The sequence below is a fragment of the Vulpes vulpes genome, chromosome 4 (genome assembly GCF_048418805.1).
Source record: "Vulpes vulpes isolate BD-2025 chromosome 4, VulVul3, whole genome shotgun sequence".
Lineage (NCBI taxonomy): Eukaryota > Metazoa > Chordata > Mammalia > Carnivora > Canidae > Vulpes > Vulpes vulpes.
In genome coordinates this window covers 114,033,686-114,054,210 of record NC_132783.1, presented here as the reverse complement: position 1 = coordinate 114,054,210, position 20,525 = coordinate 114,033,686, and the positions used below count along the sequence as shown (strand labels likewise).

The window sequence follows — 20,525 nt, the reverse complement described above, 5'->3', positions numbered from 1 at the left end:
AACAGTCCTGATTTTGCGTAAATGCATTTTCTGATAAGGACAGGAGGAGCATAATTGCCCCTAAATAATTGCTCCGATTTCACCACAAGCTGTCAAAAGGCCCTAATTGGTCGATCTGTAATGACTGCAGCCATCTGCGTTCGGGGTGATTTAGCGATGGGGCTCTGCCCAAACCGGGCCCTCAATGATTAGAGCCGGACGGGGTGATATTTCACCCTCTGATGGGAGTAGTGGTGTGTGGGTGAAGGAGATTATCTCATCCTCGTTTTAATGACCTACCAGTTGAACCCAGCCAAGCAGCAGCGCTGGTCACAGACAATGACTATGGATTTTTTTTCCTTTTTTTAAAAGATAGTGTTCCTGCCCGAACAGCAGCATTATCTGGAGTGTGATCATGCCTCTTGCTATCTTGTTTCACTGCCCAAGAAAGTCTCTTTTGGAAAGATTTAGTCTCTCAATTAGGACAAATTGATTTCTGCTTTCTACAGAGTCACTGTTCCAAAGCGAAGTGGTAAAGGGCAGGAGGCGCCATATTAATCTTGGCAACCAAGCAAGAAGGCGACCTGGAGTATTTTGCAGCCTTCCAGCCTTGGCTTGTATATGTGTAGATAATCTTCTCTCCGCATATCTTTTAATTGCTCCGACCAGCAAGATGCCAGGCGATACACCATGAAACATGCTTCAAGTCATGGAAGTTTCTGGAAACTTACATCAAGCAACTGGAGAAGCATCCTGAGTGTGCCAGTGTAAAAGTGGTTTTAGTGGCACCTGAGATTATCTCAGTTGGTCCAGACATCTTGCATTAGACAACGTTGAATCATGTGGAGAGAACGTTTTCTCTTTCCAGCTCTCCTCTGTGTCTTCTGATTACCTTGGATGAGAGTTTCGGTTGGTTGTCCGTATCTCCCTTCTTGACAGAGAGAGAGAGTAGAGCTTAAGCTCCTAGTTGTGGGGAGGCAGGAGGGACTGGCTAAAATCGAGTCACACCGTTTTATTTTTATTTTTATTTTTTTTTATTAGCTCTTTATCATAAATGGTACCGATTTTCCATTTATGGTGTTTGCTCCCATTTAAAGTAAATCTAATTAAATGAAAAATTTTAATTTAAAAAGGTGAGTTGATTTTAAAACTAACTGGTAGGGTAGTGGAACTGGCAAAGATCGTGATATAGGATTGTGAGAGCCTGAGGAACACAAGGGGGGGGGAAAGCATTGTATTCTATAGAAAACCCAGCGATTTATTGGCTGTACAACAACAAGCTTCTCTGAGCATCCGTTTTCTCGCCCTGTCAAGGGCAGAGAAGCATGATGTGGAGTATGATTTAATGAAGCAGGGGAGATAAATGTGTGAAGCTCCTTTACAAATTATAGTCTGCCTTCCATAACAGTGAAAGTGATTCATTTCTATAAGGGGTTAGAAAAATAAAAGGGTCATATGGTTCTGGCAGCCAGAGGACCCTGGTTTGAAACCCAGCCCTGCTGTTAAGTATATGCCATAGGGGGGTCCTTCCCTTTTTTAGACCTCAGTTCTCTGTCTATAAAATAGAGACTGAACTACTCCAGTGGTTTCCAGGTGTGGCTATGCATCAGAATCACTTCTGGAACAAAAGATGCTGGATGCTGCCCCAGACTTACCAAGTCACAGTTCTTTAGGATGATGCCCAACATAGCTGTATTTATAGCCGGCTCATCAGGTGAATCAGACATGTGCGTCTCCTGACATAGGAGGGCCCTTCCAGCTCTAACCCCGGATGGAGTGAATTCAGAGCAGGGTTTGGGGCCTGGGTTAGGGAAGGTGATCACCCAGTAGCTCTGGTCGTGTGCTAACTAGGCTTCCATGAGGCCTGGGTCCACAGCCCTGGAAGACCTTTTGGTCCAAACCTTGATTCAAGGATAGCACCAAGGCCCAGAGGAAATCAAGGAATGGCCCACTGTGCTGGAATCAAGAGCACAGCCAGTTCTCCTGATTCCCAATCAGTTCCAACTTTTCCAGCTGAGACAGAGAGTGAATGTGTGTTTTGACCAGTATTTTTTTCCTTCAAGTTTTTATTTAAATTCTAATTAGTCAACACACAGTGCAATGTTGGTTTCAGGAGTAGAATTCAGTGATTCATCACTTATATACAACATCCAGAGCTCATCATAAGTACCTTCCTTAATCCCTATCATCATCTAGCCCATCCCCACCCGCCTCCCTCCATCAACCCTCAGTTTGTTCTCTATCTTTAAGAGTCTCTCATGGTTGTTTCCCTCTCTCTTCCCACCCACCATATGTTCATCTGTTTTGTTTCTTAAATTCCACATATGAGTAAAATCATATGATGTTTGTCTTTCTCTGACTGACATTTCGCTTAGCACAATACCCTCTAGTTCTATTTACGTCCTTGCAAATGGCGACATTTCATTCAGTTTGATGGCTGAGTACATACACACCACATCTTCTTCATCCATTCATCAGTGGATGGACACCTGGGCTCTTTCCATCGTTTCGCTATAGTTGATAATGCTGCTATAAATGTCGGGGTACACGTACCCCTTCGAATCTGTATTTTTGTATCCTTAGGATAAATACCTAGTAGTACAATTACTGGATTGCAGGGTAATTCTACTTAACTTTTTGAGGAACCTCCATGCTGTTTTCCAGAGTGGCTGCACCAATTTACATTACCAACAACAGTGCAAGAGAGTTCCTCTTTCTCCTCATCCTTGTCAATACCTCTTGTTTCTTGTGTTGTTAATTTTGGCAGTTCTGACAGGTGTGAGGTGATAACTCATCATGGTTTTGATATGTATTTCCCTGATGATTAATGATGGTGAACATCTTTTCATGTGTCTGTTATACATCTAGATGTCTTCTTTGGAAAAATGTCTATGTCTTCAGCCCATTTCTTAACTGGATTATTTGTTTTTGGGGTGTTGGGTTTGATAGACCAGTATTTTTTAAATTAAGGTAAAAATTGCAAACAGTGAAAGAATGCACAGCTATGTTAACTATACAATTCCATGAAGTTTAACAGGTGTATACACTTGGGAAGCCAATCCCCAGTCAAGATACAGAAATTACGTTACCCAGAAAGTTCCCCCATGCTCCTTCTAGCCAGTCTCCACACCCCAAAGACAAACACTTTTCTTAATTCTGTCCTCGAAGATTGTTTCGGCTGTTGATAAACTTTAAATGAATCATAGACTAAGTTATTTTTTGTGTCTAGCTTCTTTGGTTCAACATAATAATTTTGAAATTCATCCATGTGGTTGGATATATCAAAAGTTTTTTCCCTTTATTGCTGAGTAGGGAATCTTTTGTATGACTCTACCACAATTTGTTTATCCCTTTACCTGTTGGTGATATTTAAGTTGTTTCTAGTTGGTACTATTATGAATAAAACTATTGTGAAACACTCTCATTTTTTTCTGTGGGTGTCTGTTTTTGTTTCTCTTGGGTAAATAACTATAAGTAGAATTGTTTGACATAAGACAGTTGTCTGATACTTTTATAAGAAGCAATCAGCTCTTCAAAGTGGTTGTACACTTTCTGTACTCTCTTTCCAGCAAGGAGTCAGTTCCAATTGCTCACTTCTTCCACAGTATCTCATATTGTTCCTATTTTTACTTTATGTCATTCTGGGGAATCTATAGGAATGGCATCTCAAGCTTTAATTTGGGTCATGCCTTTTCATACACTTACTGGACATTTTTATATCAGTTCTTTTGTGACATATTCTTGTAAAAATGTTTCAAGGTTTTTTTGCCCAGTTTTACATCAGTCGTCTTTTTATTATTGACTTTGTCAGAATTCATTACATATTCTGAATACAAGTCCTTTGTCAGATACATGTTGTGACTATTTTCTCCCAGACTCTTCCTTGCCTTGTCATTTTTCTTACTGATGTCTTTTGATGAGCAAGGTTTGGAGAGCAAGTTCTTAATCAAGTCTAATTTATCAGTTTTTTTTTTTCTTTTATGGGTTAGTGCTCTTTATGTCCTAAGAAATCTTTTCCTACCCCAAGTTCACAACAATGTTGTCCCATGTTTTCTTTAAGAAGCCTTATAGCTTTAGCCTAAAAGCCTTTAGCCTTTAAATCTGTGATCCATCTAAAATTATTTTTTGTGTATGATATGAGGTAGGGGTTATGGTTCATCTTTTTCATGTGCTTACCCAGTTATACTAGGACATGTTAGGTTTTTTTTAGTTCTTAATCTCCATTCCAGTATAGTTAACATACAGTGTTACATTAGTTCCAGGTGTACAAATAGTGATTCAGCAATTCTGTACAGTACTCAGTGCTTATCGTAAGTGTACTGTTAATCTGCTTCACCTATTTCACCTGTCCCCCACCAACCTCCCCTCTGGCAATCAGCAGTTTGTTCTCTGTAAGTTAAGTCTGTTTCTTGGTTTGTCTTTCCCTCTCTCTCTCTCTCTCTCTCTCTCTCTCTCTCTTTTTCCTTTTTTCATTTGTTTTGTTTCACATTTTTGAGAATTCTTTTCTATTCTCATTGAATTTGCCTTGGTGCCCTTGTCAAAAATCAGGCAATGACACATATGTATGTACGCTTCTGGCCTCTCTGTTCTGTTCTATTGATGCATTTGTTTATTCCTTGCCAGTACTACACTGTTTTGATTATTTTGACTTTATAATGTTTTGAAATCAGTGCGAGTCCTTCAACTTTGTTCTTTTTCAATATTGTTTTCACTGTTCTAGGTTCTTTATAAGTTGTCAATTTCAAGACCTGCTGTGATTTTATTGAGATTGCATTGAATTTATAGATAAATTTGAAGAGAATTGACTCTTTAACAATATGGAATCTTCTAATCTATACATATGATTTATCTCTTTATTTGTTTGGGTTTTTATCTATATGAAGTTATCTTACAAAGGATATTTTTATCGTACTTTCTAATTGTTCTTTGCTAGTATGTAGAAATACAATTAGTTTTTTTAATTTAACAGCCTTATTAGATACAATTTACATAATATAAAAATCACCTATTTTAAGCCTGTAGTTCAGTGTGTTCTTAGGTGAATGAATACAGTTGTGAAACTATCACCATAATCCAGTTTTAAATATTTCCATCACTCCAAAAAGCTCCCTTGTTTGCAATCAATCCCCACTCCCAACCCTCCTCCAGACAACTGCTAACTTTCTTTCTGTCCCTGTAATTTTGCCTTTCTAGAAATTTCAGATAAATAGAATCATAATATTATCTACACTTATGTGTCTGACTGCTTTATCCCAGCCCTATTTTTATTCTAACCCAGCCCTATTTTTAAGGTTCATCTGAATTGTTACAATAGCTCTTTTCTTTTTTATTGCTGAATAGTATTCCATTATATGGCTATACTACATTTGTTTGTCCATTCATCAATTGATGGATGTTTGGATGGTTTTCATTTCGGGGCCATTTTGAATATTGATGCTGTGAACATCAATGTGAAAGTTTTCGGGTGGACATATGTTTTCACTTCTCTTGGGTATATACCTAGGAGTGGAATTGCTGGATAATACAGTAACCATGCTTAACTGCTTGAGGAACTGCCAGACTGTTTACCAAAGTGGCTGCACCATTTTACATCACCAGCATATGAAGATTCTTATTCTTGGCATCTTTGTCAACACTTATTATCTGACTTTTTCATTATGACCATTCTAGTGGATGTGAAGTAGTATCTCACTGTGGTTTTGATTTTCATTTCCCTAATGACTAAGGATGTTGAACATCTTTTCATGTGTTTATTGGCAATTTGTATATCATCTTTGGAGAAGTGCCTATTCAGATCTTTTTACCCACTTCTTTTTTTTTTACAATTTGTTTTTATTTAAGTTCAGTTTGCCAACATATAGCATAACACTCAGCGCTTATCCCATCAAGTGTTCTCTTCAGTGCCCATCATCCAGTTACCCCATTCCCCTGCCAACACCTCCTTACCCATTTTTTAAAAATTGAGGTAAAATTCACATAACATAAAGTTAATCATGTTAAAGTGTACAATTCATTGGAATTTAATACATTCACAGTGTTGTGCAACCATCACCTTGTTCCTGTATGTTTGCTCAGAAGGAAACCCCATACCATTAAGTAGTCACTCCTCATTTCTCCCACCCTAGTCTCTGGTAATAACTAATCTGTTTGCTGTCTCTATGGATTCACCTATTCTAGAATTTCATGCAAGTAGAATGATAGAATATGTGACCTTTTGTGTCTGGCATCTGTTACTTGGTATAATGTTTTGAGGTTCATCTGCATTTTACCCTGTATCAGTACTTCATTCCTTTTTATGGTTGAGTGATATTCTATTCTTTGGATCTATTTCATAGTTGTTTATCCATTCATGAGATGATGGAAGCTTGGGTTATTTCCACCATTTGGCTGTTGTGAATAGTGTTGCTATAAACATTCATGTATAAGTAATCAAAAGATTGTCTTAGTTATCCTGGATCTCTTGATCTCTTCCATAAATTTTAGGATCAGCTTGTCAATTATCAATTTTTGCAAAGAATTCAGCTACTGTTTTTGAGCTCATTGAATCTATAGAACAATATAGGAGGTATTGCCATCTTAACAATATTAAGTCATCCAATTAATGACCACAGAGTATCTTTCCATTTACGTCTTTAATATCTTTCAACAGTGTTTTGCAGTTTTCAAAGTATACAGTTTTTACTTCTTTTGTTAAGCTGTAAATGGTATTTTTATCATTTTTAATTGCAGTTTCCAGTTGCTTTTTTATTTACCAGTACATAGGAATAACATTAATGTTTAAATGTTGACCTGTATCCTGATATCTTGCTAAGTGTACCTATTAGTTCTGGTTTCTTTGTAGTTTTCCCAGGATTTTTCTTTTTTTTTTCCCCAGGGTAAAAAAAAAAAAAAAAGCTTTATTTGAGCTGAGAGTTGGAGAATGAGAAGGCCCTGAGCCAGCCTACTGAGCTAAGAAGTGAGATTAGATTCCAAAACGACAGGTAGAGCTTATCAACCAAATGGACTCCACCTCCCAGCATGCTTACAGTTAGTATAATCAATAAAGGCTGGTGGGAAATCTGTTTGCCACTAAATCACCAAAGTATGCCAGCCACCATTACAAAATGGTACAGTTTCTTTTCTTCCATAATTAAATTTCCACAACCCCTCCCAACTACAAGTATTACAAAAGAAAGTTTAAAAAAATCCCATTTTACAGATCTTAAACTCATCTTCAGCATTTAGCTCAAAGGTCTCACCAGCCTCAAAAAATAGTTCTGCTAAGCTCATCAGCTAAAAGGTCTTTCCAAGTAGTAAGAAGATGGTCTTTGCTAGCCCATGGCAATTCTTTGGCCCATTTTCCCAAGCCAGTTAGGACTGAACAGCAGAGTAAGGCTCAGAGTGGGGGGGTGAGGGAGAAGGGGCACAATGGTTAATTTTCCCCAGTACAAGATGCCATTTGAAGCTTGATGGGAGAGCAGAACTGGAGTGACTTGAGGGAAGGGTCCAGGCCCTGTATTCAGTCAGAGTCACTGCTGGAAGAGGAGGAGGAGGAGGAGGAATGCTTGCCATGCTTGTGGTGTTTGTGCATCTTTTTATGAGCTTTCTTCATTTTCTTCCGCATCTTCTTGTCCATCACCATTCCGCATCCCCCCATGCCAGGTGGCAAGGGATTAACAGGAGGCGTGCCAGGAGCAGGTGGTGGGTAGGGAGGTGGGTAGGGACCCGTGGGTTGGCATCCGGGGTACCCTGGTTGTGGCACCGGATAAGGGGGCCCGCTAGGGGGGGAAGCTGGATTCCCCTGGGGAGCCCCTGGGGTAGTTGGATAGGGGCCCGGAGGGTAGGTGGGATTCACAGGTGGTGGATGGACAGGATTGGCACCTCAGGGTACCCGATGTTAGGGGGATATGGATGCGGCCCTGACTGCCCAGCATTGGGATTCCACATGTTCGGGGCTTTCTTGCAGCCTAGGGACGAGGAAAGGAGGAAACGGGGGAATCCAACGCCCAGTCTGGATTTACACCACCTCCTAGGCGGGACTCATCCTCCCCCAGGATTTTTCTATGTAAAACAATCCTGTCATCTACAATTAAAGATACTGTTTCCTTTTCCTTCCCAATCTTTATGCCTTTTATTTCTTTGTCTTGCCAGTTGTATTGGCTAGGAATTTGAGTACAGTGTTGAATGGAGGTGGTGAGAGAGTGTACAGCCTTTAACCTGATCATAGGATAAAAACATTCAGTATTTCATTGTTAAGCGTGGTACAAACTTTAGGGGGTTTTGGCAGCCATACTAGAGGTTTGGTGGGGTTTTTTTCATACTAGAGTTTTTATAAGGAGCCCTAACTGTGATTAAAATCGAGACACCCGGTTAAGCCTAGGACTTTCAGTAAAAAGAGGCTATCTTTGAGATTGATTTAGAGCAACTTTACCAGGCACAGGGCCGAAACCCAGCCCACATTAGAATACGCAAAAAGAGGAATTTGTTTCATGTATAGTAAGAATGTCTAAAAGTCTGTCTGCCTCAGGCACAGGGGGACCTGGGGAATCAAAATACCTTTAGGATCACTTCCATCTCGTCTCTTTTTACATGTTACTTCAGTCCCAGCCGGAGCCCCCCTCCCACCTTTCATCACCTCATTTGCCAAAGATGTCACCAGCACCTCCAGATTTATGGCCAACCAACTTAACAACTCTAGGAAAAAGAAAGGGCCTCGTTTTTCAATAATTCTAAAAAAAAAAAAAAACCTCAAGAGTAATTCTTTGAAGCTAGTCAGGTCACATGGCCATCCCTCAACCAATCACTATAGGCAAGGAAATGGCATGCCTTGATTGGTTGGGCCCAGACCACATGCTCTGCCCCCTTGGCTCCTAGGGATAGGGTGAGCCGCACCTAGGGTGTGATGGACTGAGAGTGTGGGAGGGGCAGTTTCACCAAGCAAAATCAGAACATTGTTTCCAGAAAAAGAGAGGTCTCAGCCAAGTATAAACTCCAGCTGCCCACACTCTCCTACAGACGATCTCTGTGTGGTCCAGGCCTGGCACTGGCACTCAAGACTTTGGGCTTCAGCAGTCTCATTTAGATATGCAGGTGGTCATCCTACCTGAAAGGTCCCATGAGGCATTGTGTGGGAAGGGAAAGCTGTGTCTAAACTATAAAGTATAGTGCACACGTCAGGGAAGGGAGATAAGAACGGTTACCAAACAGCTGTTCTCACCCCTCTTCTGTCTCTCTCACAGAGCACCTGAAGAAGCCACTTGAAGACTACATGGCCCTTTTCCCCAGTGTGAGGATTCTTCGAACCAAGAAACGGGAAGGGCTGATAAGAACCCGGATGCTGGGGGCCTCAGCGGCAACTGGGGATGTCATCACATTCTTAGACTCGCACTGTGAAGCCAATGTTAACTGGCTTCCCCCCTTGCTTGGTAAGGCATCCTCCCATGGAAAGGTGGGCCCCAACCTCTTGCAGAAATTGTCCGCAAGGGTTCTCTTAACTGCTTGAGATGCAGCCAGCCAGTGTCATGTGCCACAAGGGATTCAGGAATGCTCAAAGAAACCTTAAAATTCCACTCAAGCCCTGTCCCTTCATTTTACAGAGGAGGAAGCCAAGAGGGGAAGTGACTTGCCCAAAGTCCTACAGCATGCTAATGCCTAGTTACATGATATCTTCCCCCAGGTTACTGAAAGTATTATTAGAAAGCAAGCCAAGGCTATCTACTGGTAGGAGCCAAACTGTGGAGGGACATTATCCTAGTAGCTTAGAATAGTTAACATTCACTGCACTGCTACTGAGCCAGAAAAGTTGTAAGCGTTATCTCCAGGCCTTACAAAAGTATGCCAGGTCAGAAGTGTCCCCATCTTACAGTAGAAGATATTGAGTTTTAGAGATACTGAGTGACTCGATATTGTTCCTTCAGGTCGTAAGTGTCAACATCGCCGTCTCTCTGGCCCCAAAGTCTGTCCACTCTCACAACTCCACACTGCCTCCCTAAATTCCTTTCCTGTCTGGAGAGTTTCTGACAGCTATCAGGAAAGGGCTGTGGACAGGGCAGCACGATCCAGCAGCCATTCACCATAGCATTGCAGACAGAAAGGAGGCATGAGGATCGGGTTCTGGGCAGTGAGGTGCCTCCTAGCTGGCTGAGGAAGCAGGTCTGGGTTCTGCGGAGTTCAGACTCATTGAAGGTGGTCAGCTGGTGCTAATGGGTGGACCTCAAAGAGGAAATGTCCCATTGAGACTGGAATCAAGCGAGGGACAGCAACAGAGGCAGAATGGAGAAGAGTTGTCAATCTAAAGAGAAAATGTCCCTCTCAAATGAGTAGGTATGCTCTCCATAACAGAAGGAGCTGGGGAGCAAAGGGAACTGAAACTTAGGGCCAACCTGAGCCTGCATCCGAATCACCTGGAAGACTTATTAAAACACAGAGTGCTGGACCTCACCCTAGAGTTTGTGACTGAGAAAATCTAGGGGTAGAGCCCGAGAAGCTGCGTTACTAAGCAGCTCCCAGGTGCTGCCAATGCTGCTGGTCCAGGGACCACACTTAGAGGAGCACTGCTTAAGCCACCATGCAGAGGTGAAAACGAAAAGCAAAACCCACACAGTTTAATGGGATAATCCAGCAAATTTGTTTTTTAACACAGATCAGCATGGAACCTCAGTATTAGATTATATGCTTCTGACCCCAAGGGTCCAGGATCCCATTGGGTTAAGAAAAGGATATAACACAGATTTTCTGGCTGTTTATTTAATTAAGCCAAGAGGTCTCTCCATCTGCCTTTCATTACTGAAAGAGAAAAAGAAAAAGAAAAAGAAAAACCTCACCATAAATCACCTGATTTATAGTGCTAAAGGAACAACCCATTTATTGGGTCATCCAGTGGCTCATAAAGAGAACGAAGTGGTGGGGCACGAAGCTGAGCTGGGAGTCTAAATAGCCCTTAACTCTGTTTCTATGGAAATATATGAGGGTAATTTTCATAATCTGCAGAATACATGGAAGGAACATTCTCCCTCTTTTTATTTTTTATTTTTCCAATAGAAAAGTGAACTGGTGGTGTAGATGTAAAAGTGTGTCCTTGTTCATACGAGGGGCATCAGGGCTTTTGTCTCGAAACCATTAACACTTCCTTGCACAGCTCACTCCACCTTTTTTTTTTTAAGATTTTATTTATTTATTCATGAGAGAGAGAGAGAGAAAGAGAGAGGCAGAGACACAGGCAGAGGGAGAAGCAGGCTCCATGCGGGGAGCCTGATGTGGGACTCGATCCCGGGACTCCAGGATCATGCCCTGGGCCGAAGGCAGGCATAAACCGCTGAGCCACCCAGGGGTCCCTCACTCCGCCTTCTGGGGAAATGAGGCATTCCTGAGCCTAAGAAGGATTCAGCCCCCTAAAGGGAAGCCATTGTTGATCCTCATTTCCTGCCACCACCACCACCATCAGCAGCAGCAGCAGCATGGCTCTGCTGGCCCCTTAGCTGTTTAGGCCACAGCTACAGTTGAATTTGACAGTACCTGGTAAAGCAGACAGGCCAGGCATGATTATCCACATATAACAAATGAGGAGACTAAAGAGTTGGAGAATGAGGGTGCTCAGCCTCTGAGCTTTGGAGCTTCTTTCAGCAGCCCCAGTCACAGACGATGTCAGCGGAGTGCTGATGGGATGTGTGGATGTGTGAGAGGCTAGGCTGAGCACCTTGGCCCACTATCCCATGCGGTCTTCACAGGGACCCCCTGAGATTAGTGCCATCGTCCTCCATTTTGTCGGCAGGGAAACCAAGGTCCAGAAGCATCAGAAAACCTTTGTCAAGGTTATGCTGCCCGTGGGTGACAAAACCAGGGCTTGGACCTGGGCATTCTGTCCCCAGGTGAGTACAGCAGCACCTTGACCTCACACCTCCCACCATCAGCCAGCCTTCTGCAGAGTGCTGTGTCCTTGGCCCAGAGCCTCTGTAGATGTGAAATCCCCCCTGCACAGCTGTGAATAATTGGGAAGGGAAGCACTTCTCCAGATCTTTCCTTGGAGAAGTTTCTTCGACTTCACTAAGAATCCCCCTCGGGAGCCTGTTCACCAGGCAGATCCAAGCTCTACCCCCAGAGAGTCGGATTCTCTGTAGGTGCATCTGGCACTGGTAGCCCAGAGGACACACTACCGAAAACAGCGTTTCTCAAACTTTTTTGACTGTATGCCACAGTTGACAATACATTGGATATCTCAGTCCAGTACACAAACACACACCCGTGTGGTTTGCCTGAAACACATCTCCTGAAAAACTATTTTTTCTCATCACTTGGAATGCACTCTCACATTCAGTATTCTTTTTTGGTTCATTACAGAGACACACACACACAAATACACAATCAATTTTATGACCCACCTATGGATTGCATCTTGCAGCTTAGGAAAAGGCAAAAATGCTGCTTCCTCTCCTGGAAGAAAACTGTGCTTGATGAAGCCTGAGCCCTAGGCAGCTGCCAGCCTGCACTGGCCCTACCAGGCTCCACATTCTAAGGCTCCAACTTGACTTCAACTTGACTGCTGGGCCAAGCAGACAGGCACCCCAGCATAGTCCACTTGCCCCTTATGGCAGATCATCTTCCCCGATCACTGGCACCTCCAAGCTGCAATCACAGCTTCATGGAAGGAACATTGAAGAACAGAGCAAACCAATGCTTAAAATTCTGGTCAGTAGGTTGGGCAGAGTGAATTTTATAAAATCAGCTCCTCCCTGGTTTAAAGGGGACGATAAAAAGCCATCTGGTCAGGGGCCCCTCCTTGCCATCTTGGGTCACCTAGCCTTTTAGCCTTCCTATAGCACTCATGCAAGGGCAAAGGTCTGCCAGGCCCTGCTTGCACGAGATCATGAGGGACTCATGGGATAGTCCATCCCCTCTTCAGTAGTTCTGACTGTTGCAAAAAGTGAGCTGAACTCTCTCACAAGGAGGGTCATTTGTTCACTAACTATAGCTAGGAAGTTTTGAGAGGCTGTCAGGGGCAAGTGCCGGTGTACCTGGCTACTTTGGGCCAAGAATCAAGTTTAGGACCTGGAATGCGGATCCTGACGGCCAGGACAGGAGTCCTCCAGAAGGAAAGGAGCCCTCTTTCCACAATAGGGGTGACCATTACGAGAACTGTGAGGAACCCCTCCAACCGGTATCCAGTACTCATAACAACCCAGGACATGGAGCCTCTTCTCCCCATTCCACAGAAGAGAACACTGGTGCTCAGAGACTATTTAGCTCACAGGTAGCAGGGCTGGGATGGGAGCCCTGGTCCATCTTTCTTAAATCTTACTCTCTCCCCTCCTCCTGGAATTCTCAAACTCATGTGTTCGGAAAACTCACTCGGGAAGCACATAAAAAATGTGAGTAAGCGGGGTTATGCACTTAACTGCACCCTGTCCTGCCTCCCTAATGGGCATCTCTTGGCTTCTTTAGACCGTATCGCTCGGAACCGCAAAACCATCGTGTGCCCAATGATTGATGTGATTGACCACGATGACTTCCGGTACGAAACACAAGCGGGGGATGCCATGCGGGGCGCCTTTGACTGGGAGATGTACTATAAGCGGATCCCAATTCCTCCAGAACTGCAGAAAGCTGACCCCAGTGATCCGTTTGAGTAAGTACAAGCAACTGGTCCCAGTAGCTAACCCTCATGTGACCCCTCCCCAACACACCCAACTCAGGATCGCCACCTCCCCCAAGAGTCCAGTGCAGGGGGACCAGGGCTGAAATCCCCAACCAGAAGCACAGCCCCGCCCAGCTGGTCTCAGAGTCTGGCTCATGGGCCTCCCAGCTGGCCACCTCTTCTTTGTCCGCCTCTGTGGTCTGTGGACTGCCTGCCTGGAGTGAACACAGTTGCTCTCTCCCTCAAGCCTAGTGCCTGGTCATAATCGCCAGCACCAGCACCACCACCACTTTTGAACCCTTGCTAAACACCAGGCACCATGCTGAGCACATCACATGCAGATCCTTTTTAAGCCCCCACAACTACATATGTGGTAAAAACTACTATCTGTATCTTCCAAATGGCGATACCAAGGCTCTGAGAGGTTAAGCACCTTTTCCAGGTCGCACAGCCCTCAAGTGGGGAAGGCCAGATGTACATGCAGGTCGGTCTGCCTTTGGAGCCAGTTTTCCCATCGTTCAGTTATACCCTCTCAGAAGTATAGAGAAATGGCAGCTTGTCCCATGGTGGAAGTTTCAGGGGGTGTAGAGTGGACCCATAACATCCTAGAATGTGAAAGCCAGGGGACCTCCAGGTAATGGATTCCATCCCCCTGTAGATGGGGAGACTGAGGCCCCAGGACAGCTCGGGTGGGATGGTGGCTGACATAAGTATAAACTGTGAGTTAGTGGAGTTAGTGGCCAGGCCAGAACTAGAGCCAGTGCCTCTCTGGCACCTGTCCGGTGCCGTTCTGTGAGCCACTCTGACACCCCTGCTGGAGGTGTGGAAAGACCCTTGAGTATAAAGCCAAAGTCCAGCCTCCTACTGTATCAGTTTCCTAATTATAAATTACCACAAATTTACTGGCGTATTAAAACAGTACATACTTATTCTTCTAAAGTTCTAGAGCTCAGAAGTCCGAAAAGGAGTCTTAGCTAAAATCACCATGTCAGCAGGGCGGTGTCGCCTCTGGAGGCTCTAGGGAGGAATCCATTTGCTTGTGCTTTCTAGTTTCTAGAGGCCGCCTACATTCTTAGACTCATGGTTCCTTTCTCCACTTCAGAGCCAGCAGCATAACATAACATCTCCAAGTCTCCCTCTCTTTCCCCCTTGCCTTCCCCAACTCTACCCCCACACCCTCTCCCCCTCCCCTTCCCTCTTTATCCCCAATATGTCTCTCTGCGGCTCAGGTTTTCATCATCATGTCTCCTTCTCTCACTCTGACCCTCCTGCCTCCTCCTTTCACACACGAGTACCCCAGTGATTGCATTGAGCCTAGGACAATCTCCCCATCTCAGATCCTTCCCTTAATTATATTTGCAAAGTCCCTTTGCAATGTAAGGTGACATATTCCTGGGTTCCAGGAATTAGACATTGGCTTCTTTTGGGGGCAGGGGGTGTGGAATTATTCTGCCTATCATACCTGTCTAACCAGTTTAACCCCTGTGAACCTCTAGCTTCCCTGCACCTCATGTTCCCCATCTGAGAAAGGCGTCTGTCAGCAGCCACCCTCATAAGCACAGGGAACACCAGAGTTCCTGAGGGGATAAGAGGAACCCTTAATGCTGTGGGAGCAAGAGAAGGCTCAGAGGGAGAAAGAGGCGAGCTTGTTTGGGGAAATAAAGGGTGGCTGGGCAAGGGAGCAGTGGGAGCACTGCTGAGAGCAGAAGGCAGAGTGGAGCCCTGTGCCTCTTAAGTAGGTCAGAAGTTTGTGTTCTTCTACTGACCTCCAGTATCCAAAACGTGGTCAGCCCCTGCTGTTGGAACCCAGGGCCACATCACATGGTCAGCAACCCCCACATGGCCAGGGTCATCCCCAGTTACTCCGAGTTCTTGGAGAGTAATACCACTCAGGGAAGGACCAAACATCTGGCCTGAGCTGATTGATCAGTCACAGCTGACGTTACTGGATGGCTCACCGTCCTCACCACGGTGCCCTAGGGTGTGGAGACAGTTCTCCACCCTTGCCTGATGCAGACCCTGGGGCTCAGAGAGGACGTGAGCCTTGTTCCGTGACACGTAGCAGAAGCTAAGGTCAGAATGGGCTACTCCAGAAAACAGATTTTCAGGGTTACCAGCACCCCTTTTAGTTGGAACCAGTTCCATCAGCTGACTTGTGAAATTTGAAATGTGAGTAAGGATGGGTCTCGCACATTCATCTTCTCATCTCAAGATGGGGAAAGGGTAAGTCCAGGTCATGCAGCTGCTGAGTGGCAGAGGCCCCACTGGTTTCCTCCTAGGCCTCTGTCTCTTGTCTCGCCTGGACAGGAAAGGGGTCAGGCCCGCCCTAGAGCAGTGGCTCCCAACCCTGCCTGCACATTGACATCATCTGGGGAGTTTGTCAGAACAAACAGGCAAACAAACAAAACCTACCAGGCCACTCCTGAGACCAGTTACATCAGAATCTCAGGATGGGATCCAGGTATCACTGTTACTTAAAGCTCCCAAGGAATGTGTGGCAACAGTTGAGAGCCCCTGGCCTCAATGCTTCCTGAGGGACTCTCCATCCTTTGTATCCTCTGATTCTTTCCAGAAGTATCTTCTCTGTATTGTACTTGGACAAAACCCAGGAGAGAGGCTACTAGAAAAACCCTGGTCATTTTCTGCATACCTCTCCATGGTGCCGGCAGGTGGGCAGTCTGCAGGCACAGGGCAGTAGAATGGTGTTTGAAGGACACGGGCTCTGGTGGCCGACCTCTGTTGGAACAGCAGCTCATCCACTTACTCACTACATGCCCTTGAGCAGAGTATCTAGCACTTCTGAATTTCAAATTCCTCCATCTGCAAAGGGGACTAGTAACAGAGCTTTGTGAGAGCTGCAGATGATGTCGGTGAAGTGAGTGGTAGGCACTAGATATTCAGAGTTGTTGTTATTATTATTGGTGAACACAGCAGAAAATAGACTGGGCCGGAGGAGAGACCTCCCTCTGGAAGCAAACCTGGAGCATCCAAAATGCCTTGAAGCTAATATCTTCTTCCCTGTTCCGCAGCTCCTTGGCCCTTTCCATTGGCTCCCACCCAGGCTGAGTGCCGTGTGCAGAGTCTTGGGTTTGATTCCTCTTGAAGCACTAGCTCAGAAACACTCTGTCCCTCCAAGCAGTGTATTTGTGGCTTCAGCCAAAAACCCCAAACCCCACAACCTTCAAAAGACAAGGGAAAGTTGATACCTAAACACCTTATTTTTCATAATACTGGGTACTTTCAGAAATACAACAGCAACGCGAGCTAGGAAATGTAGCTATATTCATTTTATAGTTGCGGAGACCGGCTCAGAGATGCTAAATCAGCGCTGTCCAGTAGAAATATAATGGATGCTACATAAATACTTTTAGATTTTCTAGTGGCCACATAAAAAATGGAAAGAGAAGCAAGTAAGATTCATTTTTTTTAGATTCATTTTTGTAATATACTCTATGTAACCTAATATACCTAGAATAGTCTCATTTTAACATGTAACCAACACTTTGCAATTATTTTTTTAAAGATTTTCTTTTTAAGTAATCTCAAAACCAACGTGGGGCTCAAATTTTCAACCCCAAGATCAAGAGTCACATGTCCCACCAACTGAGCCAGCCAGGCGTCCCTGAAATTATTAATGAGGCCTTTTCTATTCTTTTCTTCATACTAAGTCTTGGAAATCCTCTGTGTATTTTGCACTTCCAATACATTTTCAGTTCAGAGTAGCCACGTTCCAGGTGTTTAGTAGCAATATGTGGCCCGTGGCTGGTGTCCCAAGCAACACAGGGTTAAGTGGTAAAACACGTCTCAAATTTATACCAGGGATAAAGGAGAGCAGAAGTGGGAGGGATGGTTTCCTCATCCCTGATCCCCTGACCTTTACATGCATCACCTGCCTCTTGATGGCACCTGTCTGTGCTTGAGTTTCCCCAGGCATCAATGGGGTAAAAAGGATGAGCCCCACCTCTTGAGGTCAACATGGGGAGTAGTCATCTTATTAAAAAATTAGTTCAGCCAAGCACCTGCCACACTCAAGCCCTCCATGAATATTCAAGGAGATCTTTTAAAGGAGTGCCTCCTTTGCTGTCAAGGCTCATCTGCTACAGGAAAGCTGGGGAGGCCTGTGCTCTAGCTACAGTCTTTTAAAATCAGCCCGACCAATTTCCATGAGCTTGCAGTTCCCAAGGCCAGGAGGCGGCGTAGATTTTGCTGCTGGAATGTTCTTTGGTTTGAGGCTTTGGAGTTTTCATTGGAGCCAGACAAGGACACAGCCACTCTGGGAGATTTTCACTCAGCAAATCCCAGTGGCCCCTCTCAGGTGCCAGCCTGTGTGAGTCACCGTGGGGACTCAGGCAGGCTGCAGCATGGCATCCCCTTTGGGCTTGGCATGATGCCATGCTGACTTCTTGTTGCCCATGGTGTCCCCCCAAATTTAGCATCTCTGTGCTCTTGCTCCTGGGGTTTTCCCCTCAGGGGTTCCTTCTTCTCCCCTCACTTCCCGCTTGTCCAAACCCACCTCGAATGCCACCCCCCCTCCAAGCATCTTTCCTTGACTCTTGCCCCAGCCTCTCTCCTCATCTCCAAAACCTAGAGGCAGACACTCCTTCCTTTTGTGTTCCTGTAATGGTGTCTGCACCTCCCAGGGGCCCTTATTACCACCCACCTGTCTTTTGGATCCTTCGGTCCTGAGGTGGCTACGTGACCACACTAGCATCCCCCGAAGTCCCAGGCCAACTCTGATTTACTGCCACATTCTCCTAGCATCTGCGACTCAGCTGGCACTCAGCAACTAAAGTAATGAGACAGCGTGTGGAGTTCATCGTATCCCAGTTTAACAGAAAGAACAGAGACTGTGTCTTCTTCTGCAAATTCTCAGCAGAACAGATGTCCCATGCTGGGCTGGCTGAGTGAGAATCATCCAAGGAGCCTATTTGAAAACACACATTTCTAGGCTCCATCCCCCAGGGACTGCTTCATAGGTCTGGGCTAGGGCCCAACAAGCTATGTGTTTTGTCTTCTCTCTAAGAGATCCCATAGCCCAGACAGGCTTGGAGGGACCGGATTCAGACCATTTAACCCATGGGAGGACTAGAGAGGCATAGCCAATGCAGCTGCAAGGCACACATTTATCTGATTTCCCCTCACAAATAAGGGTTGAAAGGGGTTTTGGATCAGTTTGGTTAAAATGTAGGATTTAAGAAGGGATGCTGTGGCCAAGAAAGAAGACAGCGCAGGCCCTCCCTTGGAAGGGCCTTGGATTCCTTCCTAGACACGTGGGCTGTGCTCACAGGGCAGCGTGCAGCACCATCCCTGGGGGAACAGCAGTGTCGGCTCACACTCAGAGCATGCGGCTGAGGCGTTTTGTCTTCACACCACACTCTTCTTCCCTGACAGGTCTCCCGTGATGGCCGGTGGACTGTTTGCTGTGGATCGGAAATGGTTCTGGGAGCTGGGCGGGTACGATCCAGGCCTGGAGATCTGGGGAGGGGAGCAGTATGAAATCTCATTCAAGGTGAGCCAGCTCTTTGGAAGCCCTCTTCTTCTTGCTACATCCCCTTGGCACCTGTCCTGAGCCTGGAAAGACTCTGGATCCTCAGGGTTCTGCAGCTCCTATTGCTTAGGTGAAGAAGTCAGAGGCCGTGGGCCAGTCCTTATTGCGTGTGGATATGGGGTGTCTCCCTAGGCTCCTAAAGACTGTCCTTAACCACAGCTCTTACATCATCCCCTTCTTAGGATGGCAGAGTTAGAATAAGACAGGTCACACTTCCAATAAAGATGGTGCCATGTCTCCCAGTGAGCCCCCCAGCAGACCAGCAGCAGGGCAGAGAAACCAGGCCAAGCAGGATACACAGGCCTGGGGGATGCTGTGCACTGTGCTCCAACGATGGCCCCTGGCCTCACAGATTTCCTCAGTGGTTCCTGGCCACCCCTTTCAAGTTTTCATTTTTGTATCTACCACTGCTGGAGTTTGCTATATAGACCAGTGGTCAAGAGCTTAAGTTGTGGAGTCACAAAAGTGTGGGTTCAAATCCCAACTCCACTTCTCAGGAGCTTGGTGATATGGGGCAAGTTAGACTGGCTTTCTTTCCTTGTCTGAGATAAGAGAGTAATGATACTGCCTACCTTACAGAGCTATTGCAAAGATTGAATGAGGTAATATCCTAATATGCAACCTGGGACACAACCAGCAATTGATAATTGGTAGAATTCATTAAAGTTCCAATGAAGGGGTTCCTGGGTGGCTCAGTCAGTTAAGCATCTGACCCTTGATTTCAGCTCAAGTCATGCTCTCAGGATCGTGAGATTGAGCCCCACATCAGGCTCTGTGCACAACATGGAATCTGCTTGAGATTCTTTCCTCCTCCCTCCCTTCTCTTTCTGTTCCTCCTCCTGAGCCCGCACTCTCTTTCTCTAAAATAAACAAAAAAATCTTAAAAAAAAAAAAAAAAAGATCCAATGAATAAATATTTACTCTATTAGACCAGCCCTTGTGCTGTAGAAGCTTCCTGACAATGGTAGTAGGGAAATGGTAGTTGCTAGTTAGCCACACAAACTTCTGGGGTCACTTTCTCCCCTTCATTTGTGGGATTCCATATTGATCTCAGGTGAAGAACAGAGGGTTGGTCCCTCTGAGGGGACGGTTAGTTTGTTCTGGGCCCTCGTGGCCAGCCAGGGCCTGCTTCTACCATCCTAGAGACCCCTGGTAGGGCATAAGGGATGGCCAGTAGCAGCATTGCTGGGAATACACAACCCTGATCCCGCATCCTCCCCACCCCCACCAAATTGGGGACCAACTTTTTACACAAGAGACCGGTGTCTCACACAGTGATTGAGACTTCGGTGCTGGGGTCCGATCCCAGCTCTGCTACTTCCAACCACCTATGTGATCTTGGATAAGGAAGGCTCGTCTCACTGAACCTCGGCTTCTGCTTCCACAAAA

At 45.3% G+C, this 20,525-nt stretch overlaps 1 protein-coding gene across 2 annotated transcripts in view; it reads left to right on the top strand.

Annotated features, from left to right (window-relative positions):
* GALNT10 (polypeptide N-acetylgalactosaminyltransferase 10) overlaps positions 1–20,525 on the top strand; it is a 215,322-nt gene that overhangs the window by 162,446 nt on the left and 32,351 nt on the right. For both annotated transcript variants that reach the window (XM_026008154.2, XM_072756779.1), the window contains exons 5-7: positions 9,198–9,383; positions 13,396–13,579; positions 18,980–19,097. In XM_026008154.2, the coding sequence (XP_025863939.2) occupies positions 9,198–9,383; positions 13,396–13,579; positions 18,980–19,097 (488 nt within the window). The remainder of the gene's footprint in view (positions 1–9,197; positions 9,384–13,395; positions 13,580–18,979; positions 19,098–20,525) is intronic.